Source organism: Haliaeetus albicilla, chromosome 21 (genome assembly GCF_947461875.1).
Source record: "Haliaeetus albicilla chromosome 21, bHalAlb1.1, whole genome shotgun sequence".
In the NCBI taxonomy this organism is placed as follows: domain Eukaryota; kingdom Metazoa; phylum Chordata; class Aves; order Accipitriformes; family Accipitridae; genus Haliaeetus; species Haliaeetus albicilla.
Genome location: NC_091503.1, coordinates 18,628,469 through 18,654,283, shown reverse-complemented (window position 1 = coordinate 18,654,283; position 25,815 = coordinate 18,628,469). Strand labels below are relative to the sequence as shown.

At 41.8% G+C, this 25,815-nt stretch overlaps 1 protein-coding gene across 5 annotated transcripts in view; it reads right to left on the bottom strand.

Moving 5' to 3' along the window:
• PHACTR1 (phosphatase and actin regulator 1) overlaps nucleotides 1-25,815 on the bottom strand; it is a 310,963-nt gene that overhangs the window by 110,052 nt on the left and 175,096 nt on the right. For all 5 annotated transcript variants that reach the window (XM_069809108.1, XM_069809106.1, XM_069809110.1 and 2 more), the window contains one exon: nucleotides 19,648-19,812. In XM_069809108.1, the coding sequence (XP_069665209.1) occupies nucleotides 19,648-19,812 (165 nt within the window). The remainder of the gene's footprint in view (nucleotides 1-19,647; nucleotides 19,813-25,815) is intronic.

Sequence of the window (25,815 nt, the reverse complement as noted above, 5' to 3'; positions counted from 1 at the left end):
GTTAAAATGTCTGAAATCCTGAAACTGTTTCGCTAGCATTGTGATAAACCCAACTCAGAAAAGTCATGATGAATTTTTTGATGGAGCATCAAATTTACCCGATCTCATCTTAATACATTTGACTGAGGTTCAGGCACACCTGGTGCACACATAACTTTGACCAGAACTGTCACAGGTGAAGCTCTCCAAGAATTTTAAAAGCACTTCATTAACACCAAAGTGATCTAATTAATTAAACCTATATTATATACCTCTAAATGGTATGATGCCACAAAACCACATCTAGGGGTACATTTTTAAAGACCTGCTATTCTTAAACTGGAAGGCAGTCCAAATGTTAAAATTGCCAAAGGGTTGACAGCTCCTGAAATCCTGTCTACCTTTGTGCTCACTGAGGCAATGGCAGACTGTTAATTTATTCCCCACCTTGGAGTCATCAGGAACAAGTTTAGATAGCCACAAATTCACTACAAACAGAATCGCTTCAAACTGGCCCACTGCTGTAAACAGCACGCAGTACCCAGCAGAAGTGGAACATGTAAACACGCACACATCATCAAAACATCCGAGACGCACTAAAATAGGTTTATCAGGAAGCCAGCATTCAGCATGAGAGTTTCTTTTCTGTCTCTGTAACGGATTGGTGCTGGCAGCACTGAAAATGGTGCCTGCCTGGTTTTTTATACTGACTCTTTTCCACAGATTTCCTCCATTTCTACCATACCACTCCACACTATGAAGCCTCCTTGAGCTTAAAGCAGTGTGCAAGTCCGACAAGGTATTCTGTCAGATCCAGTTTGTGTAGTTTCACCTGCCTGAATGTTCCCATGAAGGTCTGCAGTCATTCACAACCCAATTCATCTGCATTGCTCTGGCACTTCACTCAGTAACACTCGAAAATGCCTGGGAGCGTCTTGGGCACCTTGGAACACTGTGGTGTGAAGCAACATCCAGATATGCAAAATACCAGGAATTGTGGTGAAAATTTTCACTTCTCCTTAGTTTTCTGGCCACTAAGCATTTCAGTTGCAACTAATTCCAATAGGAGCTGTCCATCTGAAACTCTTGATGGGCTTTGACAATCCTAGAGAGGAGGAAAGTGCATATGCCCGTGCACATTAATATACAGCTGGAGGAAACATAGTATCCCTGCTGAATCACATACTGAAATAGGAGAAGATTGGAAGAATTGGGTGAGTTCTTCTAAGGGCCTAGATACTATACAATCACTTTGCATCTTGTTATTGTTATTATCACGCCTATTTCTATATCACTAGGAGCCCTGCAAATCTAGCAAAACATTTTACTTTTTAGAGACTTCTCATTGTCTATGTTTTTTGGGAACAATAATCAAATAAGAAAAAAGACCCTAAATTACTCATGTCTCATTTCAAAGCTAGAAGAAGCTGAAAACAGAAACCTACTACTATTATGTGCTCTACTGCCTTTACTTCTACTCAGGGTCATCCAATCCATAAATTCAATTTAAAAGTAATATAAAATATGCATATGTTTACACAACCAAGGCTAAAAATGTTCTACAAATGGCCAAGAATGGGAACGGCTTTTAAATTATATACCAAAAATAACAAAATAAAACATGGATAGTAAGAACTAGAACATACACCATTTTATGCCTGTCTGACTTGTTCCAGCTTACTGAGCTACGCAGTATCTTTTTTATACATATATATATATACACACACTGCCATTGAATAAGCTGCTCTGGATGGTTCACTCTAACTTGAGTGATTACATGTTTCTTAATACACTTAACCTCACAGAGTAATTGCTCACATCAATCCACACCTAGCACGTGCCGCCAAAATATAATTTATACGCTACAAATCTTCAGTATATGGATTTTGACTAGGTTTTTAAAAATAGAAAGAGGAAAGTAAGAGTGAGTGCATTTGAGCATGTGCGAGTACACAATAATCACACAAATATACATTAGATACCTATTGATGCCTTGTTTGTGTTTCTACTGTCTTGATTCAGCCTCTGCCTTTGTTCCTCATTTCTAAGTAGTATATTGGCCACCCCATGCTTCTTATCTTCAAACACTGAGCACAGATTCACTTCAATTTAGGAGTTAGCTTGACAATTAAAAGACATGTAACTGAACAGACTAAAATGGACTGGAAGAACAATGCAGTGTGGGGCAAAATTCATGCTTTTATTTACAATGCCAGTGTTACCCAACCTGATAGGCTTAAAAGGAAATACCTAGACATAACTGCAAGCAAAATTTGACTGGAGACATTTGGAATAAAAGTGTAAAGCACAGTACAACTAGATCTTATGTAAGAAAATGTCAATTGTTATTTGCTGCTTTGTATTACCCAGATGGCATTGGTACCAAGTATTTAAAAAAATGGGGAAGATCACACACAGCTCTTAAAGGACACTGCAAAATAAAATGAAGTGAAATCTTAGCCTAGCACTACTCTGTGGCTAGCATGACTTTAAGGCAATCTGTGCTTTCTTCATCCTCTCCTAGCCTGCTCGCTGGGCTGCAGGACAGAAGACAAGCTGAGAAAATGCGATGAGCCAAGGGCCTGACCTAGCTGTCTGCCTGAGATACCCAAGGCAAGTGCTTGCAAGCACAGCTTTGGACAAGGCCCTGCTGGTTACCTCTTACAGTTTCTTCACTGTGGGAGTTATTCTCTGGGCAGATCCAGGACTTCTGCAGGCATTTTACCTAATGTAAAAGGGCTGAAATGCGAGTGATAAACCACCCCACGTCTCTTGTGCATGCTCTGTTCCTGCCATGGGTAAGGTCACCTTCCGCTGTCAATTCCTGCAGTGAACACAGTACCATTGACATCTGTCTGGGACATCTCTGGCAGGAAGAACTGGAGACCCAACTTGCATTGTGTTGAGGAAGCTGCCATCTGACTTAAGAATTTCCCATGATAAGGAGTATGGAAAACCAAACCCAAATCCTCCAGGGGTACACTTTGAGCAATCTCAAAGCAGACAGTATTGAAAGAATGGAAAACAGCCCAGGTTTTAGTAAAATACAGTGGACCACTGGCTAGAGAGGATATCCTAAGGCACGAAAATGATCTCAGGCAGATGGCAAGAAGACACAGGTCAGTGTGCTCACGTCAGCCCAGGATTGGTTCCAATTTTTTAAAATCTTGTCGACTGCTTGATTTATATTTCCTAACCTAATACTTAGTGAAATTTAATTAAAGTGGTGTTTGGATTTAAGCATTCCACCATAGTATTAGCTACCCACTCAGCACAGCACTGCTCTCAGAGACATACTGATTGTGGTTTACACAGCACTTGCTGCTTCTCCACAGAGGGCTGATTGGTCCCATGATGCTCATGCTCTTCCTGATTTCCAGCTGTTACATTTCATTAAGAGACAGCTGAAATTGCCTCAGTGGTTTCCTCATATCACTTGTCCACATAAGCAGTTGGTTTGATTACCATGGGGATGCCATGGAGTCAGGAACAGGATGAGAGGTGGCTCTTGAGACTCTCTTCCTACACAGAGGTAGTCCCACTTCAAAAGACTTTGGGAAACACTCACATGAGCAACTAACAAATGGAAATGACTAAAGATCTTCTGGAGACTAATGGGACCAATGCATTTTCATTACTCAAGCAATGTGAAAGAGGAAAAATTAAGCAAATGATGACCCAGAAATCAGCATTTTGTAAACAATTTCCCCTTTGTTATTCAACAACATAATTTTGTTCCACAGTTATCTTCTCTAATAAATGTGTGTGCATTTTTTTTGTGTTGTTCTTTCCTTGAGAGCATCACTTAAAATCATCTTCTCACTAACTGGAGTGCCCTAGATATGCAGCAGAAAGCCTCCTGCCTGCGCTACATTTTTACAGAGGGTCAGGCCTGTTGTCACTGAAGGTGATGAGATTTTACCACCGAGTTTAACAGACAAAAGTGCTCTACATCATCTGCTGCGGGGAGGCAATGTACCGAGGGACAGCACTCAAACGCATGTATAGCTTCTACAGAAAAAAGTAGGACATAAGCATATATACATAAAGGTTGTACAGAACTAGCAGGTGTTACATGAATAGAGAGACTCTACCCTGCTACAAATCAGCTATAATACAGATCTAGGGCTCCCGAATATTAGCCTTCTTTTTATTCAGCTTCTCTGCAGCACAAGAGACATCATCAGACCAGCAGCAGAAGTACTTCACTTAGCCCATACCTTGCCACACGTGCTTGGAATAGCTATCACTTTGTTCATCTTAACCTACAGGGAGTTTCAGACCAAGGATGCACACCAATTTATTCAGAATATTCATACCAGTACCATGTTTGCTCTAACACTGCTAAAAGAGAACTCTGCTCTTCTGGAAATACTGCTGGGTTTTATTAGATAGCGCAATCCTCAAAGTCCATCTCCTGTGCCTCTCATTTATCTGTGCAGTGAACTATGATTTGGCATATTTTCAATTAGCACAGAAGGGGAGCATCTCAGGTCTCTTCCCCTGTGGCTTTTCTATCCTGCGTATTTGCAATGTTCACTTCTACGGTCTCCCCTTCTAGGGATGCAAGGAAAGAAAACTGACCAATGTAACTTGTATTGCAGTGCAGGTTATCAAGGGTGCTCAAATATAGATAGTATTTCCTGTATGAAACCATGTTACCAAGACAACAGATACCACACACAAAAGCCACTCTCTCCCTCAGGGCACATAATTCCAGAGATAAATCCTGAAGATCCTGGTCAAATACAACTTATTTTTCTCAGTAGTCATTTTGATGATCAGGACCCCAGGAGAAAGATGTCATGACTACCCTGAAGAGCTCAGAGCCAGCTCTATTCAGCAAATGAACCACTGCCAGAAGACAAGGAAGAAATTGTAAAATTGCTGTATCTTCATTGGCAGCAGGGGGTCTGGTCCTCTGGAAACCGAGGTGCAGGTGTCAGCACATGGGATAGCCCATGGGATGCTGTCAATGGTTCCCGACTGATGGGAGGTAGTGGCGAGGGGCTGGGTCATGACCTTCTGCAAGAGAACTCACTCAGCTAACTCCCTCTCAACAGATGCAAGAATCCTAACTACAACGTCCTGACCAAAATCTGAATTAGCATTAAATCTGTTAATTCAGCGGCACCAATTCCAGTCCTAGCTGCATGAGTTCCGAAGGTGCGACACTATGAATGACACAGCTGAGACTTGGCTTGATCTAAATGCGGTCACTCAAAGGAGGACAGCTGAGTTAAGCCAGTCTCACAACCCTTGCAGCAAAATCAGAAAATGGACTAATCTGCTAGACTAACAAATGAGGGGATTTTGATTGGTTTTGTCAGCTACTTGCAGTGCATTTTAGCCTGCAGGAATGTTGTCTGCACATTAGTGCCACAAATACCACAGCATTGCTGGCCTCTCATTTCAGCACAATGCCTTTGCAGATTCAGATGCAAAAAGTCAACATCAATATTTAGAGGTAGCCATTCCAAACTACAAGCTTTCTGGGGCGTAAACATCACATCTAAATAAAAGATGGTGTATGAACTTGGTTACTACAAGGGATGAGTACATGTGCTAGAGCTCCTGCATCAGTGCTGCCAACATGATAGAATGGCATCATGTTACAGAGATCAACAATGGATGCCTGACTGACTGTAGGGCCAGTTTAGATCCATCGCTAATTAAGAAGAGTAGCTGTCGCTGGTTTAGTTCTTTTAATTTATAAACCAATATACACAAATTTTCTGTAATCATCTTCACTTTTGCCCTGAACAGGGTTCTGTGAATTACCAAGACACATGCTGTACACTAGTGCATACGTACACCAAGAAGTACTGTAAGCACATGTAGTAGGGGCTCCCATCCTACCCCATCTCTGCAGAGAGACAGATGCAACATGGACCAGATCCTGGCAGAGGCTAGTGCATACCACAGTGAATTATCCCATTATGGTGGAAGGAAACCTTCCTCCATAGCATTGAGCTCCCCTTCTAGGATAAACTGAGGCCATTACAGCACACCCATTCCTGGCGATGGTGGTGGTCTAAGAGCAATTCATACATGAATTAATCCCACTCAGAGGAAAAAAGTAGCTGTAGGAAAAGCTGAATGAGATTACAGAGATGAAGAATTATAATTATCCTCTAGTTAATAAGTAAATAAAAGCCAGAAAAGATTTGTGGAGTCCTTCAATTATCAGATCATCATCAGAGAGCACATCATCTATGCAGTAGTAGGGCATTTACAACTGGCAGGGGTTATGGTGGGCATTCACCTGCCTTGTGAAAAACAACTAGATCAGTTATTTATTCTACAATCAAGAAACCCCTTGCCTTTGACATTGTTCATTCCAAGCTAATGAGGGCACCCATAGTATTTTCAATACTATTAATTCCAGGGCTGAATGAGACATGATCCAAAGAGTAAATACTGAGGTTTGTGACCTGCTAGGATCAAATACTGCAAAATGTCATATATTTGTAGATTTCAGAATCTTAGATCTTGACTGATTTTGTGCTCTTCCTCAGAGCTGTTGTAAAAGGATGCCAGGTGTGTTGCCACTGTTCCAAACTCATCACCACCCAGTCTAAAACCAGAACAGCCAAGGTATCGTTTCCTGTACCAGCCAGACAATGCCTGTTTTCTCCCATCCCTTCCTGCATATTTCTAGCAGCAGTAGTGGCTTTCTTATCTTTCTCTGCCCTAGCTGACAACTTCACTACCTATTTCCAGCTTCAGCCAACTTTGGTGGCAGGACAAAAGACCATAAATTTGTTATGTTTCTAAAGTTCAGAGAAACTGGGAGGCTAGTTAGAGAAAACTGATCCAAATTGCCATTCCCAGGCTCATGATTAAACAGAAAAAGATCCAGGAAGAAGGAACCCATACAGAATTGGGTTTCATAAGTTTTGTTGCTCATGGAATTATTGAGTTGTTTTTCCCCACAACTATAAACTAAAATCCTCCACAGGAGATGATATACAAGAAGCTGCTAGCTAGTGAGAAAAAACACCATGACTTAGGCATATCTAAACTTTATTTCAAATGCTATCTGACTATTTCACTCACAGCCAACTACATCTTTTTTTAACTGGTGTTTAATCTACCTATAGCATATTTTCTCATTAGATACGAAATTGGGAGGAATGCTACTATGACTGCTTAATACAGGCTTGATCCTATATCAATGAAAACCACAGAGAATCCAACGATCATTTTTATGGGGCTTTCGATCAGGTCCATGAAGCACACAGGCTATTAGAGATACATGTACAGTTTTGAAAATATAAGTGCCAGCACAGAAGTGTAAATGCAGTATTGATTCTTGACGATGGTGATAGAAAATTCATGGGCTTCAAAGTGTCTTGAGGCAGAGCTTAAATATAAAAGGCTGCAAGGGTGCATTTTGAATACACATGCACATCCTGGAAAAAATTTGGCCTGCACACACATTGCTTACTACTGCAAAGAGCTGAGCACCCACTGAGTCCCGTGGTCTTCTTTTGGGCACAAAGCACCTCAGAAGGGAGATGGTGCAGCTGGCAGAAGCTCTTCATTTCCTGTTCATATGAGCAAAGGCTTTTGCTATTCTGCAACTGCCTGCCAGGCACCCTGTGCCCAGTGAAGACAGGGGGAGAATTCAACAGCTTCAGCAGGAAGAAAATCAAACCCACTGTCAACCATTTTCAGCACAAATACATGTCATTGCCTTCAGGCAGAAGCATATCTGGGCACTCTTTGGACCTTCCTCAGAGTACTGCTTATCTATGCACATTCAGCTGTCAGTCCCATGCTACTTTTAACTAAGGAATTAATGAAGAGCACAAGGAGACCATGAGCTTCCTGCAAAACATAGGGAGGTGAGGGATTGGTGTTTTCAGACTCAAGAGGTAGCTAGTAGCAAACAAAAATTCCCTAATAACTTCTCTTTTAAAATAGGCAAATAATGCTGTTGGTTAAGTTGAGAACGCGTGATTCACTACAGCAAAAGGATGATTTTTACTGCCCGTTTTGATAAACAGAATTGTGATTGCCTGATTAACTTGGAGAGATGCATATAGAGCTCTGAAGATATAAAGGACCAAGAGTGTTAATTATCAAATTAAAACCTTTTTAAGAGGCACTAAGGTCTGTTCCTTCAAAAATCTACATCCACATATTCAGCTGCAAAATAAGAGACTGAGATACTCCATTTTTCAGCCTAGAAACATATATCTGCTACTCCAGCAAGAACAAAAGGAATAGCAAGTGATGTTCAGCATCATGGATCTATTCTGCCCCTACTTTTATCTAAAAGTGTAGGACATCCTGTAGTTAATGAACAACTCAGATGCAGTTAACAACAGATAGTATTATATCTTCAGCCTATACAAATAAACGGAAACCAAAATAAGTCTTATTTTTAACTACTCCCATCTTTATATAGGCACCATACTATGGAACTGAAACATTGCGCTGAAAATGTATTGGTATCAGTAAAGCAAATTATAAATATTCAGAAAATCTGTAAGTTTCTTCAAAATAGTGAGTTTAATTTCTAACAAGTATTTGAGATTTTTTTTTCCATGCTTTTGCTTTCCAAGACTTTCTTCTACAGTCACACGGGATTTTTAATAATCCTTTTTATTACTGGAATCCAAGATTCTCTCTGAATGACTTGACTTAGTGAGCTGGAGTTCTGAAGAAACCCTACAGACAGATTTACAAAAAAAAAAAAAAGAGGAAACCTAGTGAAATTGCAACTAAGTCCTGCAATACTTGGAGCGTAATAATCTATAGGCATCATTTTAACAAGACTGGTATGGATTAGCAGCAGAATTTGAAAGAGAGCACAACAGCTTCCTCTCTTCATTAAATGCTCTAATCACTACCTTGGACTTCTTTTGCCTAGTCGCTTGGGTCAGTCCAAGTAACCAGATGTAGCTCTCACTGAACAGAGCCTCTAGATCCTATCTCTTGTGGCAGCTCAGGTAGTTACCTGATTGACTCTCTCCTGCACACTAGCTACTGTGGCTACTTACATGGGTGCTCAGGAAAAGCAATCTGAATTAAGCAATTCAGGGATGATCACCTATGCCACATTGAACACTTGCGTGGACATTTTAATTCAGAACTGAATTGGCCTTAATGGATTATAATAAAATGAATGAGTTTATAAACTGAATAAACATCCACCCAAGGGTTTATGGTGATATAACTAATCTGTTTCATATTTATGGTTTAAATAATTCAAGTTACAATGTATAAACAAGCTATAGTATAAACAAGACTTAGACCAAGATTTCTAAGAAACTGTTCTTCATCAAGCTATCTTTGATTCCCAATTCATAATCTGATTTTCCTATTAAACCTCTGTACACAGGGCAATTCAGTTTCTCTTTCTAGCAACTATTTATTATTCCTCAATATATTAGCCCCAGCAGCCCTGGAAAGAGCTCATGAAGTTAATGGTTTTGTCTGGGTGACTGCCATCTGTGTTTCAGATCCCTGTGGACCTGGGATTCTCATCCCTGCTGTCAATACTCTATACATCTAGATGTATGTGCCTTTTTAATGCAGTTCACAGACATGGAAATAAAGGGCAACTACTGTGATTAAAAAATCCCATCAGATTAGAGTCATTGGGCTGCATGTTCACATTACTGTACCAATCTATTTCCCAATCACAACATGGGTCAGATGTCAATCAGGTCACTGACACAGTAGGGCTCACTCGAGGTATCGCCATGCTGGCCTCGGGGATTCCTGCTTCATTTCCCCTCCACGGGAAACACGGAGCGAGAGCAAAACAGTATTCTAGGAATAAGACTTCCTCAACACTGCTTCTAAGTGAAGACATCTAACAAATTTCCCTTTCAGAAACTACCCAGCAGCAGCCTCTGAAAGGCAGGGGAGGTTTTCCCCTCTGCTGTTCCAGGCACGAGAGGACCACACTCACCTCTGACCAAAGTGCAGGGGAACTGGTGGAGTCACTGAGCAGATTTCCCCCGCTGAAGCACCCAGCCTCTGCAGTGCCACTGATGAACCCTGCCAAGTCTCAAGACACGCACCTGCACAACGTAGATTACTGACTGATGACAAATTTACATGGCAATATTCAACGGCTGTTGCTTTGATGGAATAAAAAACATGACCCAGGGCACGAACTGCCTAAAAGCAGGATCCTGCGACCAGCCAGCATCCTGCCAGAAAGGACCTGCAGCTTTTTCAGGTCACTGGGATAACCTGGCACTACAGCTGCCCACTATTGCTCAGTCTTTGTTCTCATCACAGACCAGATGCCTCATGGCTCCATGTCACCGTGAAATGTTGCTATTTCCCCCGCATCTTTAAAAAGGGCAGTGAAAACCTGAAGAACAAAAGCCAACAGTCTGAGAAATACTAATTAATTTCTATGCTTCAAATGCAATCTAAAAATAAAAAGCAGCTTCAACGCATTTGTTGTTAAATGAAAGCATTCTAAAATAATCTGTAAGGACCCCGTCTGATGAAGACTGTACATTCATGAGTCACAGCAATAGCAGCTGAGGAATATACAACAATTTTTTACGCAAGAATGATCTTCTTCCAAACATGCTCGTTCTCTCTCCCCTCAACCAGATATTCCATTATTGCTGATTCGTTGGTGAAACACTTCTTAAAACATCTCCAACAAATGTCATTCTCTAATCCCTATACCATGCAGAAGCTTACGCTATTAACAGAATCTATTTTTCAATCCTCAAAATTTGCTGTAAAGTCTCTAATGGCTTAATTGTATTATTATATTATTTTAACAGGAATGCATTGTTATAGAATTACGTTGCAGTATTACAGTTTGGGCAGCCTCATATAATCTTCACAGCAGCTGGAAATGTAATTAGCATAAAAACCAAACAGCCTCATTAAACATCCCTTTCCTGTAAGAAGGGACACATTTAAGGGCCCTGTCTCACACATTCCATTAGAGCTGGCACAGGGCTAGAACAATCCCAAAACGTATTTTTCAGTCCAGCTAAGCAAAGTCCACTTCTTAAACCTGGAAATGTTCTGCAGCAGATCTCAGGAAGACACCGTGATGCTGCTCTGTAGTAGAATACACGCTTCCAGGGGAGTGATTATACACCCCATTTTTGAACCAGGAGCTTCCACTTGACAATTGAAGTATAAAAATAGACAACTGCTTTAACTGCCTTCTGTGTACAAATCAGATCTGCAACTTCCGAAGGCATTTGAATTCTGTTAATCTGCTTAACATGACAAATCTAAAAACACTGATAATTTATAATTCCAGCAATAAAGAAGCAAACCACCCACTGCTTTCCCTTGCTATGAAGTGCCTTCTGCCACCATAAGCTTTGGGCTGTTTATCTAATTGCACGGTTGAAAATGAGCACTGGCTTTAAAAATCTCTGTGGATCTTTGGTTCCAGAGCAGTAAGCAGATACACAGGCTAGTTTTGCTCCCTCTATAGAAAGGTAAATGGTCAAATTTTTTAAAAGTTGCCTAAGTTTTGCATGAATTCTGGTGCAACTTCTGGCCAGCTTCTCAGAAGACATTAAGAAAATGCTAGTGCGTGCAGAGAGAAGCTACGGGCAATCTGCATTGAGACCTAGAATTATTATTTTTTTTAATTTGAAAATTAAGAACACATCAAGTGTGCAAAAATAGAACTGAAAAATTATTTTAATTTTTTATTCAGGCCTTGAGCTCAAGCAATGTAATATTTCAGCAGACTTAAAACAAATGTTTTCCTGTCTTTTAGGTCATTTTATATTTGGAATTCAAATTTTTACCTATACTTGTTAATATCTAGTTCAAATTTGAAACAGAAATGTAAATTTGAATAAAAACTCTTCTAAGATTCATGTAGAAAATACTGAAATATAATATACTTACTTTCTGGAATTTCCTTCAGATAAAAATATTTGCTTAAGTCAATGTGCATTCGTAAACAGCCCAAGTTCCTGCAAAATGGCTTTTTCCTTCGAAGAATGACAGTTTGCACCTCCATCAAAAAAATATACAAAACAGTGAACAAAGCAGCACTTAGTAACTCTGAAACATGGTTGTATTGCTGGGTATTAACAAAACTGGAGCTCCTTTTTGGAAGTCTGGACTAAGTTTTACATCTCTCTTCTCCCAAAATCTTGGAAAAGATCAGTGATTTTCAGCAGCGTTAAGGCCCTATGAGCTGCTCCAGCACAGCAAAAATACCTGGCTGGGACCAGCGTTCATATTGCCTGCTCATTGTCTCACATCAAAAGGGCCATTGGGGGTTTTACACAGTCTTATTAACAAGACTTTGGGGTATTTCAGGCTTCAGGGTAACTTCAGACCCAGCTACACTGCAAGGGAGACCCTGCTGTCTTTCTCAGTGCTGATTCAGAATTACATTTCCAAGGTATCAGAATAAGGGGGTGAAGGAAGGAAAACCTTAATTACCTCAGTTCTCCATACCTAAACCTAGAGATAGTCTAGCCTGAAGTATAAGAGGAATTGTAATTGAAATATTAATACCTTTCACATGGGATCACAGCAGTTATTAAATAAAATTCAAGAGAACAGAATGGGACCATAAACTGTTTTAAGACACAGTTATTCTTGTTAGCCAACGATCCAAACAAAACCACTGCTTTCAAGGTACAGGCTGAAAATAGGACTTTTGCAGATAGATTTCAAGAACTTGGGTAAACCACCTAAAATCTCTCCCCCCTAGACCACCTCCCCAAAAGTGCAGACAGAGGTGAGGGCAGGCATGTCTGCAGGTTGCGCTTCTCCTTTGCTTCCCCAGGCAAAAGTCTCACCCAAATAGCACAACTAGTTTAACAGCCTGACAGTTTTACATGAGAAAACATGAGAGGCAATCACTGGCAAAGCAGAAGGGAGTAGGAAGGTTTAAGAGCAGCACTGGCAACACATTGTTGAATTTCTACCGATACGGATTGGAATATTCTAGAAAACAAAGTTCAAAATATTTACCTATTGTAGTTAGAAATAATTAGCAGTAGGAATAAAACGATCTGGGTATGGTTTATGAATAGCAGTTCCTCTAATTGCACAGATTTACCACATTTTGTTTTCTTCTTGTTATTCATCAGAAACATTGAAAGTCCTTGCCTGTATGTGTTGCCAAATTTAAACAATTCCTCTCCTGACTGGGAGACTTAACTTATATAAACACATCAATATGTGAATTTTTATAGAGCACTGTTTAAAAAACTCTGGTTGGAAAAACTGAAGCACCGAGGCTTAGCAAGTGAAAAAAAATAGCATTTGAACATAAAATGAATAGCTGTTTTAATGCAGATTCTGGGAGTGGGTCAGCTAAAGGTTGCATGAGTGGATTTTGTTTTGGCATGCTTGATTTTCTTTAAGTGGCTTGAGTGGGGGTAAAAGTTAATGGAAGAGCATGTATACCCTCCCTAAAAAGCAACTGAAAAAACCCAGATGCTCCCTTTTGTGGCACTGTCTACACTATTGGGCTTTGATCTTTAGATCCAGCACACAGACCTCAGCTATTCCAGTTTAACAGAGTAGCTGCTACGAAGATTGTCACCCTCTTTACAGACAACTATTAAGAGAGTCCTAAGGCCTTTGGGCAGCAGATCAAGCCACGAACCTGCCCTGCAAATCCTAGTCCTGCAAGCCAACCTTTCCCAACCCAACTGATGATGCCTGGCTCACACCGATTTGCCTCTTGGCTCTTCTGACAGCCTGGTCCAATTTGTTCAGCCCCAGTCTTTATCCCTTCAAACTCCCCAGTCCTACACCTCGAGATGGGTACCTGAATACCAACCTCTACAATTTTACGCTAAGCAAACGAAGCTTTAAATGAAGCAGGAGCACGTCTTCCCTCTTCTCAGGAGGGCACCCCAAGCATGAGTCTAGGAAGCCCCTGTCACATCTTTCTTTGGCCACAGAACAGGACACGGCTTGCTAGCTCACCCACAGGTTTTGAGGATGGGAGCTGTGGCACCGGAGGATTGACCCATCCTCACTGCCCCGTGGAAGAAGTTGTAAGTACTTCTAGGAGGGGGATCTGGGACACGAATGAAGGGAGGTTTCAAAGTACCTAGGAGGAAAGGCTAAGTTCAACAGATTTCCTTTTCTCTCTTTAGTATTATCGATTGCCTCAGACAACCGTCTACTTGGCAACAGAGCTGCTGTGGAGCTTTCTTCTGACACTGGACTTTCTCTGCTCATTGTACAGGGTGCCCAAACACTGCTGAATCCCTTGTCTCTCCTACTTACAGCTGAGTTTTCTCCACAGGTCGTCTTAATTTCTCACCATCTCCTGCTTTCCTCGTCTCATTCCAACCAGTTTCTTCCAAGTACAAGCTACATGGTTCCTCCTCCCCTCTGCGTGAGCACTGCAACTCAGGGAGCAGGATGGGGGAAAATGGACACACCACTTCTTTAAAATGAAGGTCACCAGAAACGTGAAATGGCGAAACAAGACATTTTTCCCTATTCAGACTCGTGCAAGCAGCTGAAGCACTTTTTTCTGAAAGGTTGCAAGCAGTTGGCTCTTGATGAACATTACGGGTTTGTGTGGCAGGGTTTTGGTAGCGGGGGAGGGGCCGCAGGGGCAGCTCCTGTGAGAAGCTGCTAGAAGCTTCCCCCGCCCCAGGTCGGGCCCGCCCCCTCCAAGGCCAAGCCCATTATTTGTGACAGCGGTAGCACCTCTGGGAGAACAGAAGGGGAACCTGCAGTGAGGGGGGGGAGTGGGATGTGAGAGGAACCCCTCTGCAGACAGCAAGGTCAGCGAGGAAGGCAGGGAGGAGACGCCCACCTGCAGCCCGGGGAGAGAGGAGCCCACGCCGGAGCAGGGGGATGGATGCCCCCCAAGATGGCCGCCGCTCCCTGGGGAAGCCCGCGCTGGGGCAGTCTGTGACTGAAGGTCTGCACCCCGTGGAAGGGACCCACGCTGGAGCAGTTCGTGAAGAACTGCAGCCCGTGGGAAGGACCCACGTTGGAGAAGTTCATGGAGGACTGTCTCCCGTGGGAGGGACCCCACGGTGGAGCAGGGGACGAGTGAGGAGTCCTGCCCCTGAGGAGGAAGGAACAGCAGAGACAAGGGGTGGGGAGCTGACCGCAACCCCCATTCCCTGTCCCCCTGTGCCGCTGCAGGGGAGGAGGTAGATGAAATCAGGAGTGGAGTTGAGCTGGGAAGGAGGGAGGGGTGGGGGGAAGGTGTTCTAAGGTTTGGTTTTACTTTTCATTATCCTGTTTCAATTTGACTGGTAACAAATTAAATTGATTTTGGGTTTTCCCCAAATTGAGTCTGTCTTTTGGCTGTGACCATAACTGGTGAGTGATCCCTCCCTGTCCTTGTCTTGACCCACAAGCTTTTCATTATATTTTTTCCTCCTCATCCCACCAGAGCGGGGAGGAGTGAGCGAGTGGCCTCGTGGTGCCTTGTTGCTGGCTGGGCTTAAGCCACGACAATGAATACCGTGACAAAAAACTTCAATAATATTTCAAGTAAGCCCAGAACCTATCTTCCCTCAGGCTTCTTTATTTCAGAAGCACTTCCTTCTCCAAAACATCACCAGGAAATGACATTTCACCAGCACATGTACAACACTGCAATAAAACAGCAGCACATCCAGGAACTGTTTTCAAATTCACATCGAGGCGAGCAGAACAAGATCAAGGTATTAAAAACAATGACGAAGGTCTGGCTGAGGAGACAGACAGCTTTCTCTCTTGCTATCTGCTTTGCTGATTCCCAGAGAGCCCAGTGTGGCTTTAAAAACGCTGGAGCCATCCCAGCTGCATCCAGCCAAGGAAACACGCTCAGGCAAAGAACTGTTTCTTCCTAGCTTCTTCTGCCATAAGTGAGAGTGCTCCTTAACAGTTTTAAGAAACCACCCCATCAACTGATATAATCTTACCATTTAGAAGTTTGCCTGTGCTCCCAAAGCTAGAGTTGTCAGCTTTATCATACTGCTCATTGCCATGAGGGGCCCTCAGCCCTCCATGGCAATAAAGGTTTCCACATTTTCTGTACAAGATGAAATTTTAGGTGAGTTAAAAAAAAATACACCACACTTTTGACTGTAGCAGGAACGACATTGTGTCCAAGTTAAATTTCCTTATCTAAGTCCCTACATATAAAACTTCACTGTCAGGAGTGTTTAATCTTGTATTGTGGGAGATTCAGCGTCCATCGAAAAACCTTCATTAGGACCTTCTGTGGTAAAATGATTTGCAATCCTGACACTGAAAAACACTCTGTGCTGGGAGGAGCTTCACTTCTGTCCAAGAGGAGGATTACTGTGAGAATTAACTTGTTTCTGGCCCTGCTGTGGTACACTGGTGTCCCTCACACAGTATAATCTCCCTTGCCATTTGCTCTGAGATTGAGCCTGTCCATAGACAGAACCCATCTGCCACTCATATCCTGAACAACCTCCTTAATACTCCACCTTCCAGCAGAAGAGGTCGCTCAAATCAAGCCCCACATGCGGGCTCATCTGGCACTTACCATCTGCAGCAACAGACCACCCCATAGCATGATCTTTTCTACCTGCTCTGGCTGCTCTACAAAATACCTAATGATGATGCTCACAGACAGACCAACTGCAAGGCAAAAGCATTAGATGTCTGCATCAAAACCCATGAGTTTCACCTTCATGACTAAGTCAGCACCAAGGCAATGTCAGACTTCGAACATTTCTGCATAGTTGCTACAGAGATATCAAAACCAACATAACCTATAAACATATAAAGTACATGAAACACGTGTCCTTTTAACCTTCTGCTTCTCAGTGGCAATACAATAATGAAGACGGAGGATGGGAGACTTGTGACGCTCAAACATCATGATGTAAGTATTGATGTGCTGAAAGGAACCATATACAATAAGCATAACGTTAAGGTCCTCCATCAATCAAATTGCAGATTTTCTATCTTATCTTATGCAATTACCAGGTGTCAGAAAGTAACTTTTCCTATTACCTAAAAGGTTATTTTGCCCACTGACCACTGAACTATATTTTAAAGCATTCACCTCTGAATAAATAATCAGAGCTTTTAGTCTGATAAAGATATGGATACAAAATGTTAGCACTTGGAAATCTCAAGAAGGCGGCAACCTTTCAACCTTAAATATCAGCCTGCCTCTCTCTTTCTTCCAGTCCTCTCCCAGAAAAAACTCCCATTAATTTCAAAGGAAGTTTCAACAGATAAGGTCATGTGTTTTGACCCTTACCACTTTTGACATTAAAAATAATTGAATCTATTGTTGCAGCAAATAAGAGCCTAATAAAATACTTGTATTAGTATTTATTTTTTGATAATTACTGATGTTCTATGCAGGTGGGAAAGCTTGGGTGCATGCCTGTAGGACACTAATGGGAATTTTCTTTTTCCAAGCTTCACATTTATCAGTGCACTAGAAGAAAATAAGCCTGTAATACGAAGTTTCATGCTGGCTCTCATTATGCCATCTCATAAGCTTGTCCTTTGATTTATTATAAAAATTAAATATATTTTCTCAGTGAGATCAGAGGTATTAGACGAGGTCATGGAAATGCTGGCAGAAAAATGCTAGTTTTCCACGTGTAAAATCTTTTGTATTATACATCCTAGGTTCAACCAATGCTGCTGAATTGCCGGGGGGGGTCTGGTAGGATCCTGGTGAGTTCCTGTTATCCAGGGTCAGGGGTAATGGAAACTGTGGGGTCCCCAGCTCTCATACAGTCCAGAAGTAAATCTCTCTCCCCCCACCTCCTGCAGGGTGCTCAGCAAATTTGACATCCTTGTCAATTTTGCTGCAGTTAGTAGCAGGGGAGCTGACAGGAATACCAATTTTGCAGAGCAGCTGCAGGATACTGTTAGCTTACTAGAAATGAAATCTTTTTTTTAAAAAAGGAAGGTTTTGGATTCAACTGAGATCAAACCCAGTACTGCAATCAACAAACATTCCTGCAACCTGGAGACACAGCTTTTAAAGACACTGAAGTCCCTCTTACTAGGGGAGGAGATATGCTAGCATGTCTGGTAAAGCTTCCTATTCCTCTGAGAAGAGGAAATACATTTTTTTACTCTGGTTTTAATCACTGTGTACTTTCCAAATGTTTTGGTAAATGGGGCAACTCTATGTAACACTTCTTGTAATGCCTAGAGCAGATTATACAGGCATATTCAAGCCAGCTTCAAACTAATCAGTCTAACCACAGCAGGATGCAGCTCAGCCGCAGCTCCTGGAGCTGGATAAACCATACAAATAAATACTAGGCAGGCTTTTGCAACCCGTGGTGTGTCCTGAACTGTTGTGGTTATCCTCTGATTTGTAACCAACTAACCCAGCATGCTGGAACTAACTTCAAAGTAGCTGTCACCACAGCGTCCACGTATCGGTAAGAGCTATACAGTTATCACGGAAATCCTGCTACACTGCACTATGCTTATGACTAATACAGAACATGAAAGACAAGCCTTTTGTTTTGCAGAAACATGTAATTTTTGGTGACAATAGCTTCTCAGCTGTCAAGTCAAAAAATACGATCGTCACTCAGAGTAATACAGCCATCTATTCCAGTTCATTAGTCTTTGCCTGACGAATCAGAGAGCAGCTTAAACAGCACAACATAAAGAGCACCTTCAGGTATGAACCCTGAAAACTCTTATTCTGCATTTAACCTTGTGCAAGAATTCACACTTAGCTAAATGAGACTTCTCAAACAATTATGGGCCATTTTCAGGAGTACAGGCTTTGGGGTGCCAGAAGGTACAGTCAAGTCCTGCCTGAAAGCTTCCACTGTGCAATAAACAGGTCAGAGAGCAACTGGGCTGTAACTCAAGTCTCTTCTGGCACTTAAAGGAGCAATATCCTCACTGCTTTCTTTCTAATTCTAGTGAGAACAATAAGAAATCAGAAGAAAATTCATGTTTTCTCACAGACGATCCAGGCTCAAGACTTGCAAAACCACATATACTAATTATTAGTCATCATGGAAGAACAAAGAAAATAAACCTTCTAAATAGATCACAGAGCTTGAAAACAAACATGCCAGGTACGAACTTCCACCACGTGCAACAAGGCCTGGATCTGGGATTCTTGCTCAGACCAATTTACAATATAAAAACACATTTTTGTAGTTTTCCATACTTATTTTTTAATTAAAAAGAGTCTTAAACCAGGAGTGTTCGACAGCTATGGCAGAAGGAGGGGTGTGGCAGGAAGAAAGATTTGTTTTTCTTGAAAACAAGTGACACATCTTTCCTGCCCAATGGAACAAATAATTTATGGTTATGCAAGTTATTCAATACAATGTCAACTTCTTTGTCATGTATTTTTCTCGCTCCTCTATTAGCACTTACAGCAGCTTGAATGTGGCTAAACCCTCCACTAGCATTGTCTTTTCATACTACCATTTCCTTTACCCATAGTCTGCTAAATCAATGTAACAAGATTTCTTCTGGGTTACCCTCTAGCTCTAGTGGCAGAACGTGAATATACAGCTTTGGCAAGCTGCTGCTTTAATTGTAGTGCACCCAACATATTTGGGATTTTTTAAAAGAAAAAGCTGGTAATGAAGTTAAAGATCTCTTAGAATCTGAGAAATCTCTCCAAGCTGAGCTTCAGCTACCTTAAAAACATGTATAAATTGGGGCTGCACTACAAATCTTTAGCCTTGTTGAGCAAACAGTTCCAGATTAACAAACCAACCCGATCACAACTATTACCTGCTGAAGTATGCTTAAATTTTTCACTCTTCTTCTTCCTCCATTTCCATGGTTTAAAAAGCCTTCCAAGAGTAGCAAACTTGCTTCTTCTTCTGATTGGAGGCGTGTGAGTCCCAGGTACTAAAGAATCTGAACGCATTGCAGCCAGTCTTTCCACTTCCTCAGCTGTAGTTTCAGCAAGAGAAAAAAAAAGGGGGGGGGGGAAGTGAAATAAATGTTTTAATAAATTATCAGAGAACCACACAGATGGTCAAAATTTTCCATGGTTACAGAGAACAGTAAAAAGGGGAAAAAAAATGTAGTCATTATTTTAACATTATTTTCTGTCCTTTCAGTGCAATCCATAATCTACTTTAAAAATCAGTATTAACAATCAGATTCAATAGGAATATGGATTATTACAATAGCAAAGTTACAATCTTTAACAGATTGTTCTGCATTGCTCTAGACAGCTGGCAGTCCATCCACCAGCCATTCCTGGGAAAGCATAACAGAGACTGGGGAAGAGAAAGCTCCCCCAAAGTGATGCAATACTGCTAAAAGGAAAGATTGCAAGTCTTCTTTTGCAATGGAAAGAGACAGTTCCATGAACTAATATTTATCAAGAGCAAGGTCCCTGATAAATAATGACCCTCTGGTATCATTACCGTGTCCATTAAAACTGCCTGGGTTACAAAAGCGGCTGCAGTAGGAAATTCCTAGTGACAGAAAGGGTGCTAAAAATTCAGAAGGTTCCTTCCAGTCCCACCTTTTTGCCCACTCATTCCTTTCCAATTCTTATACTTAACTTTTAACACAGGGACTTGGCGAATTTTAATAGAGTCCACACTTAGGGCTCAATTCCCTAGGTGGTGGGGGTTACAGGTTTTCACTGAGCTTCTGTTGTTAAAAAAAATCAGCTTTCTACAACCTTTACATTGTAATACATCATGATAGGCTCGATACTTAAAAAAATTTGAAGAGTTGAAATTACCCTTCCTCCCTGATAACAGCAAGAGAAGTCTGGGGGTGGTCACTTGGCACAGTTACATTGCATGGTGTCATGTTGCGCCCCCCCCCCCCCCCCCCGATTTTCTGATAGTTTTGAGAAATAACATCCCTATGATTAAAGGCACAGAGAGAGGTAAGCCAGGACCACAAAGGGAAACACTGAAAGGGGGAAGGTACCAGTAGGCCAGGAGAGAGGGTGTCTCCATGCCACAGCTCCATGCCAGGGCTGCAGTAAGCTCTCCCAGCCTTGGGCTGAAGCCTGCACTCTCCCTCCCTAAAAAAAAGCATCTGCGTAATTCAGTCAGCATACAGGAGGGGGTTTTGTGGGTTTTTTTAAAGTTGTTTTTTGTTGGGGTTTTTGTTTTGGTTTGTTTTTTAAGGGATACCATTTGCCAGGCTTGTGTTGTAATGCAACACTGCCAGTAAAGCTGATTTGAGTGGTTTGCACACACAGTCTGGATTCATAAAGAGAGGACACAGATTGTCACCTCGCCCTCTATGAAGACAGCAGCCCAGTGTTTCTATTTCACCTCTAGTACATTAAGCATTAACCTCAGCCATGAGCACGGGCTCAGGAACTTCAGCAAGAACGTCGCTGTGAAGGGATGAACACACCCACTCCACACTGACAGAATCACGAGAGATTTTGGCTGGCAAATTCTTATGAGTCTCAATGGAAATTTTTCCGAGGCTTTAAGTGTGCCAAATTTAGGTTGGTTTTCATGGGAACAGCCAGAGACTCATTTCTAACACAAAGGAGGCTTCATTATTGGAACTCCAAACTGAAATACTATTTGAACCCCTCAGGTTTGTGCAAGAAGGTTGGTTATTTTGTTATTGCTCTTTTGTTTGTTTTGAACATTGGCAACACAATCCTTTTTCCTGTAAAATATCACTGCCAGATACAGCTGCCTGTAACTTTCTGGAGAAAAAAAAAGCTAGCCCGCAAAATACAGAGTGGCCAACTGTTTCAGTGGAAATGGTTAAAAAAACCTATTCCTTGGGTTAATGGAGAGAAAGCCTGACATTTCTGAGAACATCTTCTTTCCATTTAAAGCAGAGGAAAAAAAGGTAATCCAGCCAAAGCATTTCATTCTGTTCCAGTTCTTTGTGCCCAACTGCCTAGAGAGACACCTTCTTATATCCAGAGAACCCATTACAAGACTCTGTCCTATGCAGGGGCTGGGACATGCTGCATTGAGGCTGGATATTGCCTGGTTATGCTGAACAAACCATGAGGGTAAAAAGAAGAGGAAATCAGAAATTTCCTTATACTTTGATTTCACTGGAACCTACTGGGCTTTGAAGACCAGCACAGGGTACAGACCACCTCCTTCTATATGCAGATCCAAAGGGACCATGCCTTTTCCCCCTCCTCCATTTTTAAGGTGCCTCTAGTTAAAACATGTAAGATCACAGTGTTCCACTGCTGTGATTTTTTTAGAGATGCTGCTAAAGTAATGGGCTGGTATTGTCTTTGCTGCCTTACTTGGAGGATACAGGGTGTAGAAGTGGCCCACTGAGCAAACTGCGAATGACACACAACTGCTGCTGAATTAGGCTTCCTGCTGCATAAACCCACAGCTGAAACATAATGAAATTCCTCTTGCTGCTCACCCTCTCTCCTCTTCCCCATCACTGAGCCAGCATTTCTGCTACCCAGGTCCCTTAGTTACTAAATCTCAGAACTGCAGCAACTTCTCTTTGAGAGCTGGTCCTAACTGGTACTGCTGAGGCCGTTCCCTGGAGAACTGACATCCCTTAAAGATTCTCTCCTTTCATAACATACATCCCCCCTGTCCCACACCAGCTGCGCTTTGACTGCCCCTGGGAAGCTTTTCCCATTCACGGTAAATGAGTATGGATTCACAGTCAGGCAAAACTAACACCAGAGTCAAAAGGAATTTACCCAAAGGGTGGGTTCATTAAAAGCCAAACACAGCATCAAAACCATTTTCATATTTTGACTGCTCTTCCCTGAATTTCAGTATTGTCTCTCACACAGATCTGTGCCCTGGGAGTCCTGCTGTGCTCTCCATCAGCCATGAACATGGCCCTTCTCCTTCATCCTCTCCAAACACATATAGCTCCGAGCTAATGCAAGTAACAGCTCTTTTTCCCCTCTTGCTCCTATTTCTCAGAAGGACTACCTCTTTTTTTTCCATGAAAAATACCCTCAAGAGCACTGCTAATTCAAAGCATAATAATCACTGGCTAGGAATGAGGCACATTAGCATAAAGCCATGACAGTTTTAATACAGCAAGAATAAAAGCAGACCACGATGCGAGAAGTAAATGCCAGATTTCTGCACTCTTCTTTGCTGCTGCATCTTTCGCTCGAGTTGGCCGGGTTTCTCTGCCTTTTTGGCTCCTAATGACTATTGACTGGCTGTGGGCTGCGACACCCACTGCTGACAGCAGGCTCCGTAGGCTGGTTTCACACCCTTGCTGTTCCCAAAAAAGGTGGTACTTGCACAAATGGAAACCAACCCAGGCCTTGCACTTCCCGCCCGCCCCCCCCCCGCGCTTCAAAGAGGAAAGCAGTCCCAGCAGTCCCAGCTTGATCAGTCTGCTGAACTGGGAGAGGGAACTGCCACGTGCATTAGTGCCTGTAGTCACACTGCTGAGGTCTCATCTTGAGGCTGGTGCCACAAATGTGATGTTTATGGGTCACAGTTGCTGCGGATACTCGGTGCTTTTGGAAACTTGTTCTGACTTTTTTCCAGGGTCTGAGAGATCTGCCGAGACACAGAGAGATGCTGGGATCTGCACTTATGTCAAGGGGGCGATGCACTCCCCTCCCACTTTCCACTGTCCGAGCTGTCATCCCAGAATAGCAAAGGGAAACTAAACCTGAGAGCTTTTCACAGGCTGTTTGGCTGTGAGACAGCTCTCAAGATTTTACTGTTGTCCTTAAGATATTTGAAGTTCATATAGACGGAAGGGCTTAAGCAAGACATGTGGTTTTAACGAGAAAAAGCACCACAAACCAAAATATTTTCAATCCAAGTGATGTAAAAGGAATTTTACAAACATGATTGAAATATACTACAAAGACTTAAAAACACTAGAAGGTCTAAAAGCTAATTTCTTCTCTTATCCCCCCCTTTTTTTTCATTTTGAAGCTAACCCTGGGTTTGGTGGTTTTTTTGGTTAAAGTCACTTTGAGGTTTGTGGGATGTAATGTACTGCATGGACAACAGACATAGACAAAATCAGAAAGTCAAGGAAAAGCAATTCAAAAAGCAGTTCTGCAAAACAGTCAATTTACCAGTCTGAGAAAAAAAAAAAAAAAGGCCAGGCCATCTCAGACCTGTTCTGTATGTTCTTATCAGTCTCCCACATCTTTCAGTAGGGTGTCGATTTCCAGAAGGTCCAGTAAGAGACAACATCGGGGTCACCTACTTTTTGGATTCGAGAAGCACAGCAGGCAGATCAAAGGCCCTCCCAAAGACAACATAACTTAAGTTTTCCTGGAGAATGACCACCAGTTTTGTCATTCCCATGTCTGTCTGGGAATCACGGCATCTATTAAGGTTGCTGATATATAATGTACCTAGCTTCCATTTTAGAAAAAAAACCACTCTTACCGCATTTGGATACACAGAGCAATTTCATTGCTGAAGGCTGAAGCCCACCCATGCTATCCATGACCTTCAATATTACCTTCCTTACCGGTAATCACACTAGGTTTTCTCTCAGACCATTTCTTAACACTTGTTGTTCATAATCAGACATATGATTATCTTAAAAGGCAGTTTACTTCACAAAGTTAGATTTTAAGCCTTCCTAGGAAACACCAATGGCTACATTGTGCTTTCTGTTATATTTGCGCAAATCTGCAGTAACAGGCTGAAAATGATCTTGGCCCTAAAGATGCAATTAACTAAATGTGCCACTTTATTTAATGACAATAACTTTCCATAAATAAAAAAACCCAACAAAATACTTATTGCTAATCCACATCCAACCAGCCTTTATTCTGCAAATTAGTTTCCAACAAACTCCTGTTACAATGATTCTTTTGAGCTCTGCACCCTGAGTATCCTTCACTTCAGACTGCACAGACCTTATTCTAGCAGCTTTGTTCAATACGAGATGTAGACACACCATGTGTCTTTTGGAAATGACAGGAAACCTGAACAACTACTCTAATTGCTGAGCACTTATGTCTTCTCTTTACCTGAATGGGAACACTTTCAATTAAAAGAACACCTTGTTTTTCTTTCAGGAAAATGGTTCATTTTCTGCTCTTCTATTATCATCTGTTACTTTCCTTTAATTTCCCTTTGCACCTGGAATTAATTTTCATCAGCCCTGCCTTTACTATTTGAATTGCCCATTTAAACTTTTCCTAACTTCTCAAAGCTCTGTTTTCCAATGAAAGACAAGGCATGGCATGCAGCAGTCTAAACGCAGTCTTGCCAAACGAGGATGATTACCTCTTCAGTTGACAACAGCTCCCACTGGATGTATGCATTTGCAATGGCACTGACTGGGTTAGCATAGTGGGTTTATGAGCCATGAAGAGGCTGTCAGTAGCTTTCCTTTGCATGCTAAGCAGCACTCACATTTTCCAAACCCCTACCAATTCTTCCTGCTCCCCAGGTGTGTAGCACTTTGTATTGTGTCCGTAAACTGAATCTCTCACCCTTCACACTTGCCCTTTTCAGCACAGGCATCAGACTGTGGTACAGCTCCGGTCTTTGCTGCAACCTCTCTTTCTCAGTATATGTATTTCTAGTGTCAGTACAGAAGTGCAAAGAATAGCTTTGGAATTCCAATCCCTTTAGGACCCTGCTTTCGACTTCCCCACATTTTGACGTAAAACGTTAATTATTCATGCTGATTGCAATCTGAAAGCCATTTTTTAACCTCTGCAAACTATACTGCACTGCATGCATCACTCTAAAAATGTCCTTATTGATATGAAATCTCTCAAACACCAAATATTTTCTGTATTATAACATAGTACACAAGATTTTTACTTGCAACAAAAGCACTTTATCAGGTTATGTCATCAATAGCTATATAATCTCTTCCTATAAACCCTGCAATTATAGAAAATAAGGATTGTTATATTTCACTGATATCAGCTATTTTGTGCGTCTCTTATTGCTCTTATTACTCACTGGGTTTTCCAACTCTGAAGCATTTATTACATATAGATTTGAGGCT